The sequence below is a fragment of the Grammomys surdaster genome, unplaced genomic scaffold (assembly GCF_004785775.1).
Source record: "Grammomys surdaster isolate TR1022 unplaced genomic scaffold, NIH_TR_1.0 191, whole genome shotgun sequence".
Taxonomy (NCBI): Eukaryota; Metazoa; Chordata; class Mammalia; order Rodentia; family Muridae; genus Grammomys; species Grammomys surdaster.
In genome coordinates this window covers 1652815-1671646 of record NW_021604636.1, presented here as the reverse complement: position 1 = coordinate 1671646, position 18832 = coordinate 1652815, and the positions used below count along the sequence as shown (strand labels likewise).

The following is an 18832-nucleotide window of genomic DNA, read 5'->3' as shown; positions in this document are numbered from 1 at the left end:
CTCTCTCTCTCTCTCTCTCTCTCTCTCTCTCTCTCTCTCTCTCTCTCTCTCTCTCTCTCTCTCTCTCTCTCTGTGTGTGTGTGTGTGTGTGTGTGTGTGTGTGTGTGTTGCTAGTCAAATGCTCTGTCACCAAGGTACATCTCCACACTTTGGTCTTTTAAAACAGGATTTTTTTATATGTGTCTGGGGCTGACCTCAAACTTACAACCCTCTTGCCATTATTTCCTAGATACTGAAATTACAGGTGTGCACCACCATGCCTGGCTTTGGTTTTTTTAATGACTTATTGTCAGTTAGTGTAAAAATAATAGACTTCACCATGACATTTTCATACATGTATATCATTGAACTGTGTTTATCTACCCCTCATCATGGCCCTTTCTGATGTCCTTCATTCCTTTAAAAATCCCTCTTCTGTGTTTATATCAATCATTGATATTTGTACATGATAAGTGATGGATGGATGGATGGATGGATGGATGGATGGATGGATGGATTGTATTAGTCAGGGTTCTCTAGAGTCACAGACCTTATGGGTAGTCTCTACGTAGTAAGGGAATTTGTTAATGACTTACAATCTGTAGTCCAGCTCCCCAACAATTGTCAACAGGAGCCGTGAATGGAAGTCCAAGGATCTAGCAGTTGCTCTGTTCCACAAAGCAAGCAGGCAAAGAAGAGAGAATCTTCCTTCTTCCAATGTCCTTATGTAGGTCTCCAGCAGAAGGTGTGACCCAGATTAAAGGTGTGTACCATCACACCTGGATCTTGGACTTGCTTTGTCCCAGATGACCTTGAACTCAGAGATCTCCTTGCTTTAGTCTCCTGAGATTCATAGCCACTATTCCTCAAGATTTCCATGCCAAGATCCAGGTCAGAAACTTGTATCTCTCAGCCTCAAGATCAGGATCACAGGTGAGCCTTCCAATTCTGGATTGTAGTTCATTCCAGGTATAGTCAAGTTGACAACCAGTAATAGCCATTATATAGATGGATGGACAAACAGACTGGTGGGCAGATGCATATGTGTGTGTGTGTGTGTGTGTGTGTGTGTGTGTGTGTGTGTGTGTGTAGACAGACAGATTCTGCATATGAGAGAAGAGAGGCTATATTTGTCTTTCTTCTCCAAGTACATCTTATTTCTCTCACTTGTCTCTTTAGTTCCTATAGGCATATATAACATCTATATATAATAATCATCACACATATATTTGAATATATGTATTAGTGTTAGATTATACATATAAAAATATTTGTTTTTCTGAATCTATTTTTCTTTATCTTGACATAACGACCTCTAGTTTTATCTATTTCCTACAACTTACTCAATTTTATTCTTCATTAAAGTTAAGTAATAACTCCATTGGAACATGTATTATATTTTACCTAATCCTGTGTTAATGGATGTTTGGCTGGTTCCATAGCTTATCTATTGTAAGCAGTGCTGTAACAAATATGGGTTCACAAGATTAATCACTGTGGTATATTGACCGAGGTTCCTTTAGGTTTATAGCTTTGAGTGCAATTGCTGGATCATACGATAGTTCTGTGTGGCATTACTGAGGAATTTTCATACTTTCCATAATGGCTGCACCAGTTTGTATTCCCACCAGCAGAGTATAAGTGTTTTGTTTTCCAGACATCTTTCTTAGAATGTCATTTGTTGTCATTTGTTTTGTTGATGTTCTGACCCAGGTTAAAATGGAATATCAATGTATTCTTAATTTTAATTTTCCTATTGCTAAAAATGATGAATTTTTTCATGTAATTATTGACCATTTGTATTTCTTTTTTTGAGAACTGACCAGTTAATATGCCCATTTGTTTACTGAATTATTTTAATTGGAATGGTTTAATTTTTTGATGCTTTATATATTAATGCCTGGTCATGTGCATAATTGGCAAAGATTTTTCTCCCATTCTGAAGAATTTAGGTAGCTTTGAACTACCTCAAAAGTGAGTGTATGTTTGAAAGCACTTGTTATTGTGTATGCTGTGTGTCTAAACAGTTATTTTGTGTTTAAAATAGCATATCCAATAACAAGTATCTTCAAATTAACTATTCCAAATTAAAACCACCCAATCAACAAATGAGCATATTAACTTGTCCCAGCCCTGTACCAGGTCCCAACGGAACCTTTAAATCTATAGACGTAGAATACTACATGAGAATTGGCACATTTCAGTCTGCACTGGAGAGGTCTCAGGGAGTCTGAGACTTATTGGTGTAGAAAATACGGAGTCTCCTTGTAAAGAGCAATGTCTGGCAATTCAATGGTTCTGTTTTGAGGTAGGAAAAACCATTGAAAGCAGCACTCATGTCAAGGGAGAAAAGTCCCATAGAATCTAAATGTTCTTACCAGGGAAGATGGCCCTGGAGTGCATGTAAAAGCAGAGGAGGTGACCCTGGTAGAGCTCCTGGATCTTTGACCCAGATCTTGGGAGCAAATGGATAGATGTTGAAGCGGGGAAGAATGGAGCTTCTTGGCTTCCTCCTATATTGCTCTCAATGGGGAAAATACATTTAAAAGCAGCATCTGTAGCATCCAAATCGTAAAGAGCATTTAAATTGGATGGTGGAAGCCTTGACTTAAAAAAAAAACAAAAACAAAAGCAGACACAGACTGCAGCTAAAGTGTATGGTGGGGAATATGTCTCAAAGGCAACCATGATGACTGATATGTCCACTGTCAGTTGGACTGGTTTCGGAATCACCCAGGAGACACATATCTGGGACAGTGTTTCCAGAGAGGTTTGACTGAGGATAGAAGGCCTGCTCTAAATGTAGGTGACACTGTCTATCGGAATTAATAGAAAGGGGAGAGAGTAAGCAAGCTACCTGTTTTCTGCTTCCTGGTCTTCTCAGCAGAGAAAGGCTGTTTCATATTCTAGTTCCTGTGCTCTTGCCATGGTGGACTGTGCCCTCTCAAATAGTAAGCCCATCTTCTTTTACCGTGCTTTCTGTGAGTTACTACATCATAGAAATGAGGGGGAAAGCAACCAATAGAAGGAACACAGAAACCAGAAACTGGGCAGCATAACCAATTGAACAAATTCAACTAGATTGTTCCTGGTCTTCATTAGAAATGATCTTGAAAAGTTGCAGGGGTCGAGGGGGTGCAGGGGGGGCAGACCTCATAAGATCACCTCCATGTTGTAGGCGATTTTGAAGAAAATTAAAGCTCTTGAACAAGAGTGGAAATAGATTACAGCTATGTGGGAAGGAATTTTGATTCTTAATCTTTTATTTTGAAATGAAATTACTTGTAATGGAAGGATATAAATTATACAAGATCTGGAATTCATTTCTAACAACATTTATAGTCAGAGTAAACCAAATCTGCAGTCAGACATACCAATATTTAAATTTTTTTCTAAATTGTTAGGTGCCAATTTATTATGTTACCCTAACAACTTTACTATGGTTGTAAATGCTTGCAAAAGTCTCACTTCTTTTTTTGTGTGTGGTAAAAACTGTTTCACAACATTGCCCAGGCTGACTTCAAATTCACTGTCTTTTTCTTTCAGTTGTAGAGTGCCGAGATTACAGGCCGATGCTCGCATCCTTGGCCTGACTTCGGCTTACTTTAAGATTTTGTATTTCTTAAGATAGCTGCTTTCTCCTCTTTTGTTGGTGTGTGTTTGGGGGGGGGGAAATCTGTGACTTGTCATAAGCTATAGATTTTGTTGTGACACTGTATCAGAGTAACATCATTATAGTAAATGTATAATGAAATGAATGTAATATTAATAGCATGAAATGAATGTACTGGAATGAGCATTTACATGTACTGGAGTCAGAAGCTTGCTGCAATTCACATAGACCAGCCAGGGATTAGCTAAAAAAGACCTTGACGCTACTGAGGGAAGTGAAAGGGGACACTTTGATTGTCAAGAAGCTTCCCTCAGTGAAGATCTAGTATGCTAGGTGGTTTTACATTTGAATGTCTTAGAAAATCAGATCTTTATAACTAGAAACACGCAGATTTGCTAGTAAGAGAGAATTAATAGAAATGCTAACCACAACCAAAGTAACATCATGGTATTGGGTATTCCAGTTTAAGTAGTACATAGATAAAAGATGCCAGGCTAGGCAGAAGGCTCAATCAGAAACTGCTTATGCATAAGGACCAGAGTTTAAATCCAGCTCCCAAAGAAAGAGCTGGCTATGATAAGTAGAGACAGGGGAATTAAAAACAAGCAGATTCTGGGGCCCTGTTATTCAGTCAGTGTAACTAAACAGGAAATTCCAGGTTTAGCGAGAGACCCCCAGAAACTAAGGCAAAGAGTAGTAGACTAAGGTAACCCAACATCAACCCCTTACTTACACACACATATTACATACATGCATACCTACACAGACATGTCCTCATATGTACACTTTCATACAAATGCCAAGGGGAAAATATAGAATGGATCATACTAAGAAGCAATGTCCAATAATAAGGCCTTTCTGAGATGACAGGCTCAAGTTCTAAAATAGTCACAAGACATAACTAAGTAGCTTTTGCAAACACACCATAGGGCCCCTTTGCAATCTTAGTGTGCACTTATTCCTGGTCCTTTCTTCAGTGGAAATTTCCCTGCAGGAGGGTAAAAGTCTAATTTTATTTTTTCTCTGCAGGACACTCAAGAATTAGACACTCTAAGGCTATTGTCCAGTAGTAAATATTTCTATCTAAATACAAACACTTTCCTACAAAGATGAAAGAAAGCATGTCTGATATCTCTAGGGTATTTTCACTACTTAATGGATGAATTGTTAAGTTCACCAAGCAGAGTAATAACTATAATTAATGAAATTTAGATGGTAATAAATTAAATAATTAAACTACCTTCTATATTTAGAAGATCCTTGGTTTATTTCTTATGAAGTTTTTGCCTTTATTACTGAGCTGCTCCTCACGAAAATATTTTGTTCATGTTCAGGGAAAACTTTTTCAAAATGTTTTGTATGAAGGAAACAATAGGTGTTTTAATAATAATAACAAGTGGAATCTATATTTAGGGCTTACTGATGGATGAGATTAACATAGAAAAGAAACACACACACACACAGAGGCACAGCCATTACGAATAGGCAGAGTGAGCGTCCCCATGAACTGTTACACAGAAAACTTGCCTTTGCACAGAGGGAGGTCTGCATGCACTCCTTTGAGAACACAGTTTGTCTCAGTCGTGGGTTGATGAGTCCTTGCCAGCATTAATCTACGTCCTTGTCTTACTGAGAGCATGCTGACCTGACTGATTACTTCTATCACACACTCCTTCTTGGCTTGTTCTGGGTAATGACTGTGCTTGCGATCGCAGCAGCACAGTGCGACTTTATGTCCTGGATGTGTGCTTTTCAGGGGCCTGAAAGGCACACATATTATTTCAAGGACATGATGTTTGCTGAGTAAGGTGGTCAAGGCTCTCACTGAGATGCAGTCACCTCTGATCCAGGGCACTTTCCTCAGACATCAGAGATGTCACTGTGAGCTGAGTGTAAAGACAGCTTTCTGGCGTGGGCATCTGTAACCTCCGGTCTGGTTACACTATGGGGTTGCCAAGCTGTATCTGTGGTCACTGACGTTGAGAGGGTAAGGGTTTCATTTAGCCATCTTCCGTGATCAGAGCATTTTAAAAGCCATTTATTTCGACACCATTGTTTCTCCTTCCTCTGACTTCTGCGGTCTCAGGGACTCTATGCATGACAGCTCATCTCGTTCATCCTTAGCAACACTGAAGTGGGGATTTTGGACCCTGCCCAAATGACATCCTTGTTTGCTTCCTTGTCTTCATAGATGACTAAGAATGGCACTGTAGAATCTGAGGAAGCCAGCACTCTGACCGTGGATGACATTTCCGATGACGATATTGATTTAGACAACACAGAAGTAGACGAGTACTTCTTCCTGCAACCCCTGCCCACTAAAAAGCGGAGAGCTCTGCTGCGAGCCTCGGGAGTAAAGAAGATCGACGTTGAGGAAAAACACGAGCTGCGGGCCATCCGACTGTCTCGGGAGGACTGCGGCTGTGACTGCAGAGTGTTCTGTGATCCAGAAACGTGTACCTGTAGCCTGGCAGGCATTAAATGTCAGGTAAGGATTGGGAGCCCAGGCATCTGAAGAAAAACTGTCACATGCCACCCCAGAAAGAAGCAGTCATGTTGTGTATAATAAGGTATTTTTTTTTAACCTGAAGAAAAAAAAAATACTGGCAAGGAAAGACACATAATTCAAGGGGAAAGAAACCCTAATTCAAGGGCATTCGTAAGATGCTTATACTATGTGTACTGTGAATGGCAATTCAAAGTGCAGCTGAGTTTATTGAAGGCGTTTCCTCCCGGATTCAGCCATTACACCAGTTTATTTTAACATTTTTTACATGTAGTCTGGGAGAGGACTTTTGGGTTCATATTTTCTGGTTCATCCACGGGGTATAAGTAACAATTCATCACCAGTTGTATAGACTTGGAGAAGTTCCTAGCCAGATAGATCTTTCAAAAAGCAAGTTCCTACCTTGTCTGAAGTAGGCATGTCAGGTTAACACATGGGGCTCTGTCATTTCTACCATGAGCAGGTTGAGATGCTGTCAAATGGACAGTGGAATCTGACTAGACACATTTCTGTAAACAAGGTTTTCTGGGGGCACAGATACTTTGTCTATCTGTTGCCTGTGATGGACTTCACTCTTCACCGTCCTGAGAAGACATGGCTGCAGATCCCCAGATGTTCTCCTACCCTTTTTCTTACTTTTTTTTTTGAAACGTAAAGTGAAGTTACAATTTATAGCCCTTTCTTGCGGCTGCTCTGGTTTCCTTAACAAGAAAGGGGTGTCTGTCTGACTGTGGCCACAAGATTGGCTTGAGGAGGCTGAAGAAGAAGCAGGGAGAAGATTTTTACAATTTGAGAATAGCCAGACAAACAGCAAAAAGTATGTCTTGTGCACAGAAGCTGAAATTTGACTTTCTATGAAAAATAGTAGGAAATAGCTTCCCCAGAGTCCCTGGATGATTGTGCTTTTAAAAGCTATGACTTTAAAACTAACTAAAAAGAAAAGCAATAGTTTATTAATTCCTTGACAAGGTGACTCTCTGGTTTCATCCATCAGACATTTAGCAGAGCCCTGTGAATGGTTACCTGCTCTTACTTTATGTGGAAATAGTTTTATTCATTTAAAAGGAGAAGTTTGCATAATTAGCTTCAAAAGAGAAAGGCAGCTGAGAGCCAAGGACAGTTCCCTTTCCCCAGCAACTGAGAACACATTTGCCCTCTCCATCCCCTTTCTCCTTTCTGTTTCCTCTTTTCTGTTTTGAGTCTGGTGCCTCATGGACATAATAGGCAAGTATTCTACCCCCACTGAGCTAACGTTTTTAAAATGTATTATTTTGAGAAAGAGTTTTACTAAGTTGCCTGGGGGCTGGTCTTCAGCTTCCAAGTCTCCTGATTCCCGGGAGTTACATTCTTAGGCACAGGGTATGTCTATTTGAAATGGGCTTCTCTTTTCAAGAGGGAAACAGGGCAAACAACCTGCATCCACATAGCAAGGGCCCACTGAGAAGAAGACACAGTGTTGAGACAATAGCAGTATGACACTGGATGACCCTAAGTAGTGTCATCCCAGACTTCTGTAGCAGTGAAGGTCATCTGATAAAAGAACAGAGTAGCATGCAATGATGTCATAGAAGTTAGATTAGACCAGGGGTTCTGGGGGAACAGTCCACGTGTGACTTGGAAGTGGGTGAGTGAGTTGGAATGCACCAGAATGCACTGGGTTTGCAAGATGGGAACAAAATCAAATGCAGAAAGGGAAGGGAAAGTAGAGAGTGTAGAAATACGAAAGCCCGGAGGGCGCAATCAAATTTAAATTCTCAATTATCCTCATGCCACCACTCTTTTGAACATACATTTAGAAACCAGTTCGTTGCCATAACTTAAGTCTTCACTTCCCGGGCTCCTTTTTCTTGCAGCTTATTTGCGGCTTGCTGTGACAGAAGGAGAACCTGAATGCATTACTTCATTCAGAGGAGTTGTTACAAAGTCCTTGATTTTATTTGGTCTGTAACAGTTCCTTGCTGCTAACCTGTGTTCTTCCTTCCAAGGTGGATCGTATGTCTTTCCCATGTGGCTGCACTAAAGAAGGCTGTAGTAACACAGCAGGTAGAATTGAATTTAATCCTATCCGTGTCCGGACTCATTTTTTGCACACAATAATGAAACTTGAACTGGAGAAGAGCCGAGAGCAGCAAACCCCCACGCTGAACGGCTGCCACGGGGAGATAAGCACCCACGGTCCTTCCATGGGCCCTGTCGCTCATTCTGTAGACTACTCCATCGCAGACAATTTCGAGATTGAAACCGAACCCCAGGCTGCCGTGCTGCACCTACAGGAGGAACTGGATTGCCAAGGAGACGAGGAGGAAGAGGAGGAAGATGGAAGCAGTTTCTGCAGTGGAGCTACTGACTCTAGCACCCAAAGCCTGGCCCCCAGTGAATCAGATGAGGAAGAGGAGGAGGAAGAAGAAGAAGAGGAAGAGGAGGAGGAAGATGATGACGACGACAAAGGAGACGGCTTTGTAGAAGGGCTTGGAGCCCATACTGAAGTCGTCCCCCTTCCTTCTGTCCTTTGTTACTCTGATGGCACCGCAGTTCATGAAAGCCACGCAAAAAATGCTTCATTTTACGCTAGCTCTTCAACTCTGTACTACCAAATAGATAGCCACATCCCAGGAACTCCTAGCCAGCTTTCTGACAACTATTCTGAAAGAGATACTGTCAAAAACGGTGCCCTTTCGCTGGTGCCTTACGCCATGACACCGGAGCGATTTGTTGACTATGCCAGGCAAGCGGAAGAGGCCTACGGGGCCTCCCACTACCCAGCTGCCAATCCGTCTGTCATCGTTTGCTGCCCCACCTCTGAAAACGATAGTGGGGTGCCCTGTAACCCCTTATATCCTGAACACAGGTCCAATCTTCCCCAAGTGGAATTTCACTCATACTTGAAAGGCCCTTCCCAGGAAGGGTTCGTCTCCACCTTGAATGGCGACAGCCACATCTCCGAGCATCCTGCAGAAAATCCTTTGAGCCTTGCAGAAAAGAGCAGATTGCATGAGGAGTGCATTCAATCTCCCGTGGTGGAAACGGTCCCCGTTTAGTTGCTTCAAGTATTCTATTACAGGACCAAGTCTTCTGTTTAAGGCTTTGTTCTGCCTTTGCTGGGCTCATCGTTGTTTAAACCTGAAGACCAAGAATATGTGGACTGTGATTAATCTTCCAGACAGTATTTCCTTCCTTCCTTTCTAGCTTCCCAACTGTGGCGTGGCACAAATACAGTCGCTATGGGGATTTTAAACGATTCTGAGCTGTTTTGATAGAAAATGCTAAATTTAAAAAAAAAATGCATATCTCACAGTTGCCTACCTGTCAAACTGTGTGAAACCTGCCAAGCTATGCAGATCATAGCTCCAAGTTTTAGATTACCGGGCCTGTGCAAGATTGTTAACTAAGACTAGAAAACAAGCAGATTTAGAGTCCTAATTTTTCGATATATCTGAAGATGACGGTGACTTTTTAATGTAAAAGTAATTATTGTAAGAAAAAAAAGATTGAATCGTTTCTTGTGTATTTTATTTATGGTAGTTTAGAAGTCATGCTTTGAAGAAAATGAACAGCATGTTCATTGAAGCCGAAGACGTGTTAGCTAGCACCACAGAGCATGTCCACAGGATTGCATCTGGAATCCACCCACATTTTTACGATCATGACTCAGCAGATTTGCAAATACTTTCTTAAGGATGAAATAGGCCTATTTTTGCTATTTGGGACAAGTGAGTCTATATGTGCAGGTCCTTACACAGTTTTCTCTCAAGAGTTAGGACAATCCTCTGGTGAGGGTCCAGTCCATTGCTCTCCCTCAGCTGAGATAGACGGAATTGCCTTTCCTTTTCAAACAGCATCATCTTGTTTATTAGCTTGGACAGCACCTTTAAACTCTACTCTCTCCATCAAAATGCACTTTAGTGCCCCTTCATGGTACCTCGTGTGGGATGGGGTCTCAGAATGCTTTGACATAAAATTTTTTTAATTATTAAAAAAAGAAGGTAACTATTGTAAGGTTCATACAATAGAGATAGAGGATTCTCCAGTGACGTGAAGGAACATGACTCATTTTCCTTCAACACTCCTAGGACCTAACTCAATCCTAACAGAGAGGTGGGGGTGGAGTGGGGGTTGGGGCAGAGCCTCAGCACCCCATCTCCACTGCAGTCAATCCATTTCTACAAATGCAAAAAAAAAAACCCATGTAATGAGATTTCCACTTAGTGACTAGCTGATTGAAGGCAGACCTGGGCTTACAAACTCATTAGGCCTCATTTTCTGGAGCATTTTTATCTGTCATGCCTGGGATAGTCAGCAGCACAGCCCAGAATGCATTGAGAAGGCAGCCACCTCACATTCTCTTACTTAGTAAAGAGAGTGAATAGAAAGGAAACATACCCCACCCAGCCCTAGAATGTCTGCTACCCGTGCTTCGGAGGACTTTGAGCAACTTCTTTCCTGTCAGCTTCAGCAGCTATAGAACAAATGTTATGGTTTCCTCCAATGCAGTCATTATGCTGAATCCATTTACCATTCTATGGTGACATCATTTCTCATACTTTATGGCTATTTAAAATGTAGACACACCCTGCTATGTGGTAACTGCATCTCTAATGTTTTAATGCCTCCTTGATGTGAGGATTTGAATAACTTTCAGATTTCAGTTCCTTATAGCATACTATTTTATTTGATCAAATAAATGACTTGTTTTCCTTCACCACTCCTAGGACCTAACTCAGTCCTAACAGAGAATTGAATGCGCTTCAGAGTCCTCTGGTGAGAAACCTCTATTTAAACTCCATGTGGGGAAAGTATGTTTGCTTGTAGACTTGTTTCTTCTCTATGCCACCTCAAGACTAAATCAACACCAATGTTTACTAACATTAAAAGCACTTTGGGTCTGCCATGCTATCGAAAGCAGTAATGGGGGGGGGGAACAACTCCTCTTGGTTGATCGGTGACACTAATCTGATGGAAATTTACTCAGATTTCGGTAATATGTCCAGAGTTCTCTGTAGCGTTGCCATTATTGGCATTTGATTTCCAGTGATGTTGTCTCCTGCCTACGAAATCTAAAGGGCAGGGGCTCAAAGAAGAAACGACAAAAGGCTATTGTTCCTTTGTTCAAGCAAATGAAAGAATTTTGTGTTCTGTATTTGCTAGACCATTCCAACCTCTGGAAGTATCTACTGGTGAGGCACTCGAAGGCTGCAATTAGAACAGAGTGTGGGGAGGCCCAGGGTAATTCTGACTAGGGTAGGGTTGATTCAGTGAATGAACGAACAGTCCACTTCCTGGATCTTCAGGGATGTTTCTTTCAGTCCAGCTTTATTTTCACAAGGTTTGAAGCATTCTTTTTTTTTTTTTTTTTTTTTTGTATTTTGTTGGGTTTCTCTTTTGCAGCTTTAGTTTTCCCAAAAGGATACTTCAAAAGCAGAGCTTTCGTCCTCTCTGTTCAATTGAGATAGAAAGTTTCACTCTGCTAAGGATAATCACTTTTCTAAGCGTGAAAGCCGGCATTCTAAGTTTTTACATTCCTAAGTAGATATCCCTCACAAATCATAATAGGTACAGGCTACCTATCTTAGCAACAATAACAAATCAAACCCTGCATACCTTATCTTTATTAAATACACAAAAACACAGAATACACATACACCATCCCCTAGAGTGGGGCAGATTGTAGGCAGTAGCTAGTAATGAGTACTGGATAGTTAGTTCCTGCAGTACAAACAGATTGTGCTTTACCTAAAACTATAAAGAGAGAAGAATTTTGAGAGCACTTGATTGAAAATTTGATTTAGAGTTACAAATGATATTAACGAGGAATTATTTCATTGTGACTTCCTTTCCCAGAAGGAACTGAACTGAGAACATAATGATTCTTCTGGATGGTTCTTCTCTGCTAGTCAACATACTCAATAGAACTACCCACATGCCAGGCAAGTGCCACAGTGATTACTGATTTTCAAAGGGAGTGGAGCAGTTAGCTGCAACCAGGTTGAGATGCTTTAAATCTTAGTACCAAGGGACAATGATTTGACCTGTAGCTGTTGTGCTGCTTCTGTAGGATATCTAACCAAATTAGGGTCTCTCTTTGCACACATTTCCCAAGTCAAGTTCCATCAACTGCAAAGCCCAATGCTTCAGATCCTGTCTGTTAGTTTAAAGATTTGATTCCCAGCTGTACTGGCCAAACTGATGTGCAAGTCAAGTGACCTGAGCAGCATCAATCCCCTTTAAATATTTTTTTTAAATTTTCATTGGTAGAAAGAAATTAAAAGAATATGTTAAGTCCCTCCCCCTATCTATTGATCATCCAATATTAAAATGTATGTGAAATCCAATTGTCTCTCTTTTTTTTTTTTTTTGGTAGATTGAATAGTAGACTTTTTGAAAGCCAGTCTTGTGATAGAATTATGTTTTTCTCGCCATGTCATGCCAACCACATGTAAAATATCTAACATTTCCTCAAAGGAAGAAATCCTTATAATTGCATGGCCCAGCAGGACCACCTCCTTCTGCTCATTCCTACAAAACAGTGCCAGTTATAGCAACTTGCCACAATTCTCAAGAAATGCTGAGGTTATATTGATTATATTCTAGGCAATTTTTTTTTTTACCTAGATTTTATTAAACAAGATGAACCATCTTCAGAAAATATCTACTTTTTCTTTTAACAAGTATATATTGAATACCTCCTATGTTATAGCAGCTGACCTGGTAGCAAAACAAGCAGGGGACTTCCATATTTGGAAGGATGAGGACAAGGAAGGGTGATGTGAGATGGTCAAGCCTCTTCAGATCCTTCTCCATTGGAATCCTCTATGTCCTTCCTATTGGGAATGCTGTCACCGATTCTTCTAATCCTATACATCTGCATCTATTCGGTGCTGATTTCCCTAAATTGATGGAACTTACTTCATCCTCTTGGAGCTTAGGAAGTAAGTTTGGGTTCAGGGAAAAGATGCTCAGAGAATTGTTTCTTGGATGCAGTGCTATCTAAGAAAACGTCAAATTTATGCCAGTAAAATTCCCACCAGTTTTGGAAGGAGGGTTGATCAATTCAGAACCCAGAGAACTTCAGAAACAGCAAGGGCCATGACCCTCTTACTCATTTTATAAACAGCTATTAAGATGGCAAAACCCTGCACAAAGGCATTGACTGAAAGAAGATAGAAAATGAAAGAGGATATTTGTGACCCCTTCCTTTAGCTGGAATTACAATCGAGAGACAGTTTACGTCATTATAGTCGACATATGAAATGCCAAGTGTAAATGGAAGGCACCTTTATGCTTGCAAGGTCAAAATGGCTGTAATTTCAAGTTATAACCATTGTATTGTTACCATGACCAACACCTGAAGTGCAAGGCTTGTGTACTTTTACTACTAATACGAAATTGAATTACTATATCATTTTCCAAGAATTAAGAGCTTGTGCCGGAGTCACTTAAATGTCACAGCTTTGCACCCACAGTTCAGTTTGTCAAATATTTTCTGTACCATGACAGAACTTAATTGACTTAAGAATCACAATTTGAAAACTCACTAAAATTGTGAAAGGGACAGGATAGGGGTTCCGATGGAGTATAAGTTTGGAAGTGATAATGTCTATGAACTATTAATATATCTCAGCAGTGGTAGACTGGGGATTAGTGCACAGGACTTTATAAATGACAGGCACCCCAAAACCAGAAAGATCGGTTCTGATGTGGCTGCCCCAAGAGCCTGGCGGGTTTTCTGTTTGCTTGCCAACATGCAAAGCAGTTGCAGTTCATTCTCTAAAATATAAGAACACAGAATCTGAAGAAAGTCTTCAAACATGCGCGCGCACTCTCACACACGCACACACAGTCACATGGAAGCATTTTCTCTCATGAATCCTCAGTCAAGAACATGAGACCTGGTTCCTAAACAGCACAGTGTCTTCCTCTTTTGTTGCTCGTCAGAAACGAAAATCTAGAAGCTGGATACTGCCTTGGTTTTCTGAAGTGGTCAGTAGCAGTTTTAGTCTAACTGTACGCTGTGTTGCCTGCCTTGAGATTTCCATTCTGAAGGCTACATCAGAAGAAGGGGATTTGGGAGAGTAGGAATGAACTCCAGAGCCTAAACTATATGCCTTTTCAGTTCATTGACTATGGGTAGATTTTTTTTAACTACCCTTAATATAGAAGCTGGAAGTTTAGAACATGCAGATATTTCTTATGTATGGGAAAAGAAGTCACTCCCAAGAAGATTTATGTCCTGTGGGTTACTATTTTCTTTCCTTGCGATTAGCTTTTCAGCATACAGGACCATTGCTTTGTATCTGACCCTTCATGCTTGCTTACATTTCAAGAAAAGACAATTCTATTGTTATTTTATTTCATCTTTCACAAAAGCAGCCAACCTTGTAAAGGGGGATGATCGACGGATGTTATTCTAGACAGCATTTGTACTCGGCAGCTTTGCTTCAATTCGTCCGACTATCTCACTAGCATACTGAGAGTAAAGTCAGTTCAAATTATAAAGTTTGTCACATGGACAAGGCCACCTAAGTATCTTTAAGTATACTGTATATTGATTAGAAAAGGCTACGAGGAGATAAACGGAGTAGAAATCAGCTAAGCTTTTGTCAAAATTGATTTACATGGCTTTCCTGATTTTTAGTTGTAACTTTAAAATATGTCCATAGTTAAGTGTCTTATTTCTTCTTTTTAACTCTTTTCTAATATTTTTATCTGGCTTGGAGTGAACCTAAAAGTTATTTATTAGTGAGTGCTTGGAAGAAAGCTGAACTTGAAGAAGTCTCTTTGAAATTTATCTAGAAAATTCTATCTGGACTATGTCCTACTGCACTCAAAATGAGGCTGTTCACTCTCTTGTCTGGGTCATGTCTCCTAGAATAGTTTGAATGTTATTTCTGCATTATAGAAATATCAGAAGACAATTTGTAGCACACTTTATCCAATATTGCTTTGCCCTCTTTTCCTGTTGGTCATCAATCTTTCTTCCTTTTTGTAAAAATGCCATCAATATTAAAAACTAATTCAAAGAACTATGTGACTTATAAAAGTTTATTTAAATATGAAGACAAGAAACTGCTCAGCTTTATATCTAAATTCCTCTAAAGAGGGAAAAAATAGCTAAAGTTGGGGAATAAATTGTTTCCCGTTTAAAAATCAAGTATTTATACTTGAATGATGTAATGGTACCCAAATGATATCTGGACTTGATAGGTTTTTAAATTTTAATAGCTATGAATGTCATCTTTTTTAATTACAATTAATCACAGTCCACTGCCAGGCTATGTCATGTCTAACAGGTAACTTGGAACAGCTTAATCTTCTTAAAGATATTCACAGAGGCCAACTAAGCATGAATAATGTAAGGCCTGAGATTCTTCTGTAGTCTTCAGATTGTATAGGCCTGAGCCTAAGAGAGATCTCCAGAGGTCACATGGCTCGTTCATCTACCTCTGGGGAGGACTGTCACTCAGGCATATCCAACAACACAGATACCCATTTATTCTTGACACCTCTAGGGAAGATGGTTTCCTTGGCAACAGAATCCAGCTCTTTCAGGTTTTCTCACAATAAGAACATATTTTGGCCAGTCTTTGTGGTTGAGGTACCTGGCAACAGTCGTGGTAATTTGGTAATTGTGCTGGAAGACTGTATAGGTTGGGTCTCCCTTCATTTGATTATTACATAAGGTAATTCTCCAAATGTCTTAAGAAAGCAAATTTGAAAAGAAAATAAAGGTACTTGGACATTTAGTAATATAACCTGCTTTGGGAAAATAAGGCATTAGGCAGTTTTTATTCATTTATATTTAGCTTTTTTAAAACTACTGTCATGTTATGGGGAGTGATTATTTTATATCCCAGTCACCAATGTCAGGACTAGAGTCAGGTGACTTGACTTTTAAGCCCTTCAATTCTCTGAGAAGTTACAATTTTAAAATGAAAAAGGCCATTTTTCTGTGTGCTTGATTGTGAACAAGTACATTCTTGGTAACTTTCTTTTAGTGTAAGTAACAAATGAGAATCTAGACTTCTCCTCCTGGAGAAGATTTGACGGTCGGAAGAATCTGATATGGATGACTCCAAGAACCACTCAGCCACCATTTGATCCCAGCCTGTGTATGAAGGTATTGCATAAACAATGGCTGAGTACATTCTCAGGGATCAGTGATTTAAAAAAGACAAAGGTGATTTAAAAAATTGTCATCTTGACAAGTCCAAAAAACTAAAGGAGTTCTCGAAAGGGTTGATGTTTGGGTTTTTTTCCCCCTTTCTTTTCTCTTGATGAAATCACTCGACCCAGACACTCCCTGCAGCTTTCAGAGCATTTTCTGTTTGCCTCAACTCAGACACAGCACTAAGAGGAGCTGAGGACCACCCTGGAAGTCAGTGGTTCCTCTCTCCAAGGACCACACCCAATCTCAATATGGCTGCTTTTCCCGACCTGGGTGCTTGAGTGAAATGACAGCCACATGAACATACTTTGTCCTCATGAGTGACAACACATGAAAGTGACCCAGTGACACTTAAAAAAAGAAAGAAAGAAAAGGTTGCAATAGAATACTACTGTAATGAATGGTGAATCAAATTTGGCTCATTTTTTAATTGACTTTAGGCACCTCAACAGAAAGAAGTCTGAGGCATAGTTTGTGAAACATGTTTCAAAAGTGTTTGGTGATGTATAATAAATGCTAGACAATGCAGTACAGAAATAGTAACAAAAAAAACCCGAGCCTGTAGATTACAACTCCTAAGAACTCAGCCTTTGTTTTGTCTTAGTAATGTTGCTCTGCCTTCTCCTTAGTTTATCACATTTTGGTGTAATTGCCTCTTAAGATAGAGCTATGAATACATATGTACTGGTTATTGCCTCTTAATGCAGAAAAGGCACTTTGTTCTTTCCGTGTGTTTCCCTCAGTGTCTGTCACAGGGTATATAAATTTGATAGGGAACATCGTTTGGCATTGGTCAAAAAAAAAAAAAAACACTTTTCACATTTAAAATCCTTGTATCCAGTTGGTTGCATAGGTAAATGTCACCCTTTGCAGTGTCTTTGTCTTAATCACAGTCTTAGACATCAACCATGTCTCCACTTGCAAGCTGTCATAGAAACTTGGCACATTTGAAAACCCTTGTAGGATGTAGTGAGCTGGTAGATCCCATGACCCTGAGGACTCATGCGTCCTTCTGTCTATGTGGAACCAGTTGTGCATTAGGAATGCTCCTTAAACAAGGGCAGTCTTCTGAAGGTAATTCTTTTAGGTGTTTGCTTTTTGGCCTGTTGGAAGCTAGCAGGGGGAAATGCATCACTAAAAATTCAGAAAAGCCACAGCATGGTAAAGTACATTTTAACATTGATTGATTTGTGTCTTTCAGCTGATTTGTATCATTACATTTACCTGATAGGTTTTCAATCGATAATTCATTACCGTTATGTGCACTCTGATGACTTGTAAAATGAAAGGGAAGAAAATCAAACCACAATCCATACACTCATTTTATACCACGATGTCATGTTGTATGTCACAGTTGCTAGACTGATTTCTCTTGTGTACAAGTTATGACATCAAAGATGCCAAAGGGGATATGAAATAAGCTACAATGATATTCAACAGAATTTAACCTGGACCTTATGTTGTAATTATTTATTCATATTAGCTGTAGTCTTCTGTATTTATATTTTCAGTATTTATTATGAATGACATGGAGATTCCTGTATTTATTGTGGCTTTCTGTTGCAATGTGTGTATGTATATATATATACACATATATATATATATTACAAATAAGCATTTTTAAGTCTGATCTTTAAGTTTCTTTTATTAGTGGCACTTGTATTGTGCTGTACTTTTTATTATATATTGTACAATAGCTTGTCCATTGTTTGCAACAGAGTAAAACTGGTTTCTAAGTTGTAGCTGTTGTTGCGTTTTTATTGTTATTTGTGTAAAGCTGATGTTCTTGTATCCTGAGCTTTGGTATCTTCTGCCTTCCTTCACACTCTTAGGCCTTCCAGAATACCTCCTTCAGGCACTGGGCAGATAGCTTTGGTGGTACAATACAGGTCCTACAGGCAAAAGGACCTGAGTTTGCTCCTCAGAACCCGCATAAAAGAGGTAGGGGTGCCCAACACAAAAGCAGAGACAAGCAGAGCTCTGGGGCTCACTGTCAGCCAAGCTGACAGTAATTTGCTCTGGACTAGGGAGAGACCATATCATTTAAACAGTGAGTAAATGTAAACACAGACGTGATTCCTGAGGAACAACAATGAAGACTGTCTTCTGGCACACATGCACGTACACACACACACACACACACACACCTCCCTCCAGTGTCACAGATAGCATTCCTAAAAAGCTGTATGAGAAGGCAGTTTCTACAAAATGGCTCATTATGTTATCATTTTAAAGATGTGGTAACTTTACTATGATTGATCCCAGAGTGTAGATGCTTACAACACTTTTCTTTCTCAGCTTCTCAACCCATTCATCAAGTAATGATGTGTAAACAAACAGGAAGACCAAAGGGAACTCAATGTAAATGAAATTTCAGAGGGTGTTTTTAGAAAAACAAAACAAAAAATAGAACACACTGTCTTATAACTAAAAGATTTCTTTTAATTTCATTGTGTAATTTTTTTTAATTTTATTTTTGCTTTGCTTAAAGCCGAAATGGTTGTGATATAATGTTGAAAACATGTCCACACCGAGGTTTCTATATATGCCTATCTGGTGAAAGCTGTTAGCT

General features: G+C 39.7%; 1 protein-coding gene across 1 annotated transcript in view; it reads left to right on the top strand.

The window, feature by feature from the left end:
- Positions 1-9595, top strand: part of Csrnp3 (cysteine and serine rich nuclear protein 3) — a 176260-nt gene extending 166665 nt beyond the window's left edge. The window contains exons 6-7 of the mRNA XM_028769252.1: positions 5784-6080; positions 8084-9595. Coding sequence (XP_028625085.1) covers positions 5784-6080; positions 8084-9136 — 1350 coding nt within the window. The 3' untranslated portion in view covers positions 9137-9595. The remainder of the gene's footprint in view (positions 1-5783; positions 6081-8083) is intronic.
- Positions 9596-18832: the final 9237 nt, after the last annotated feature.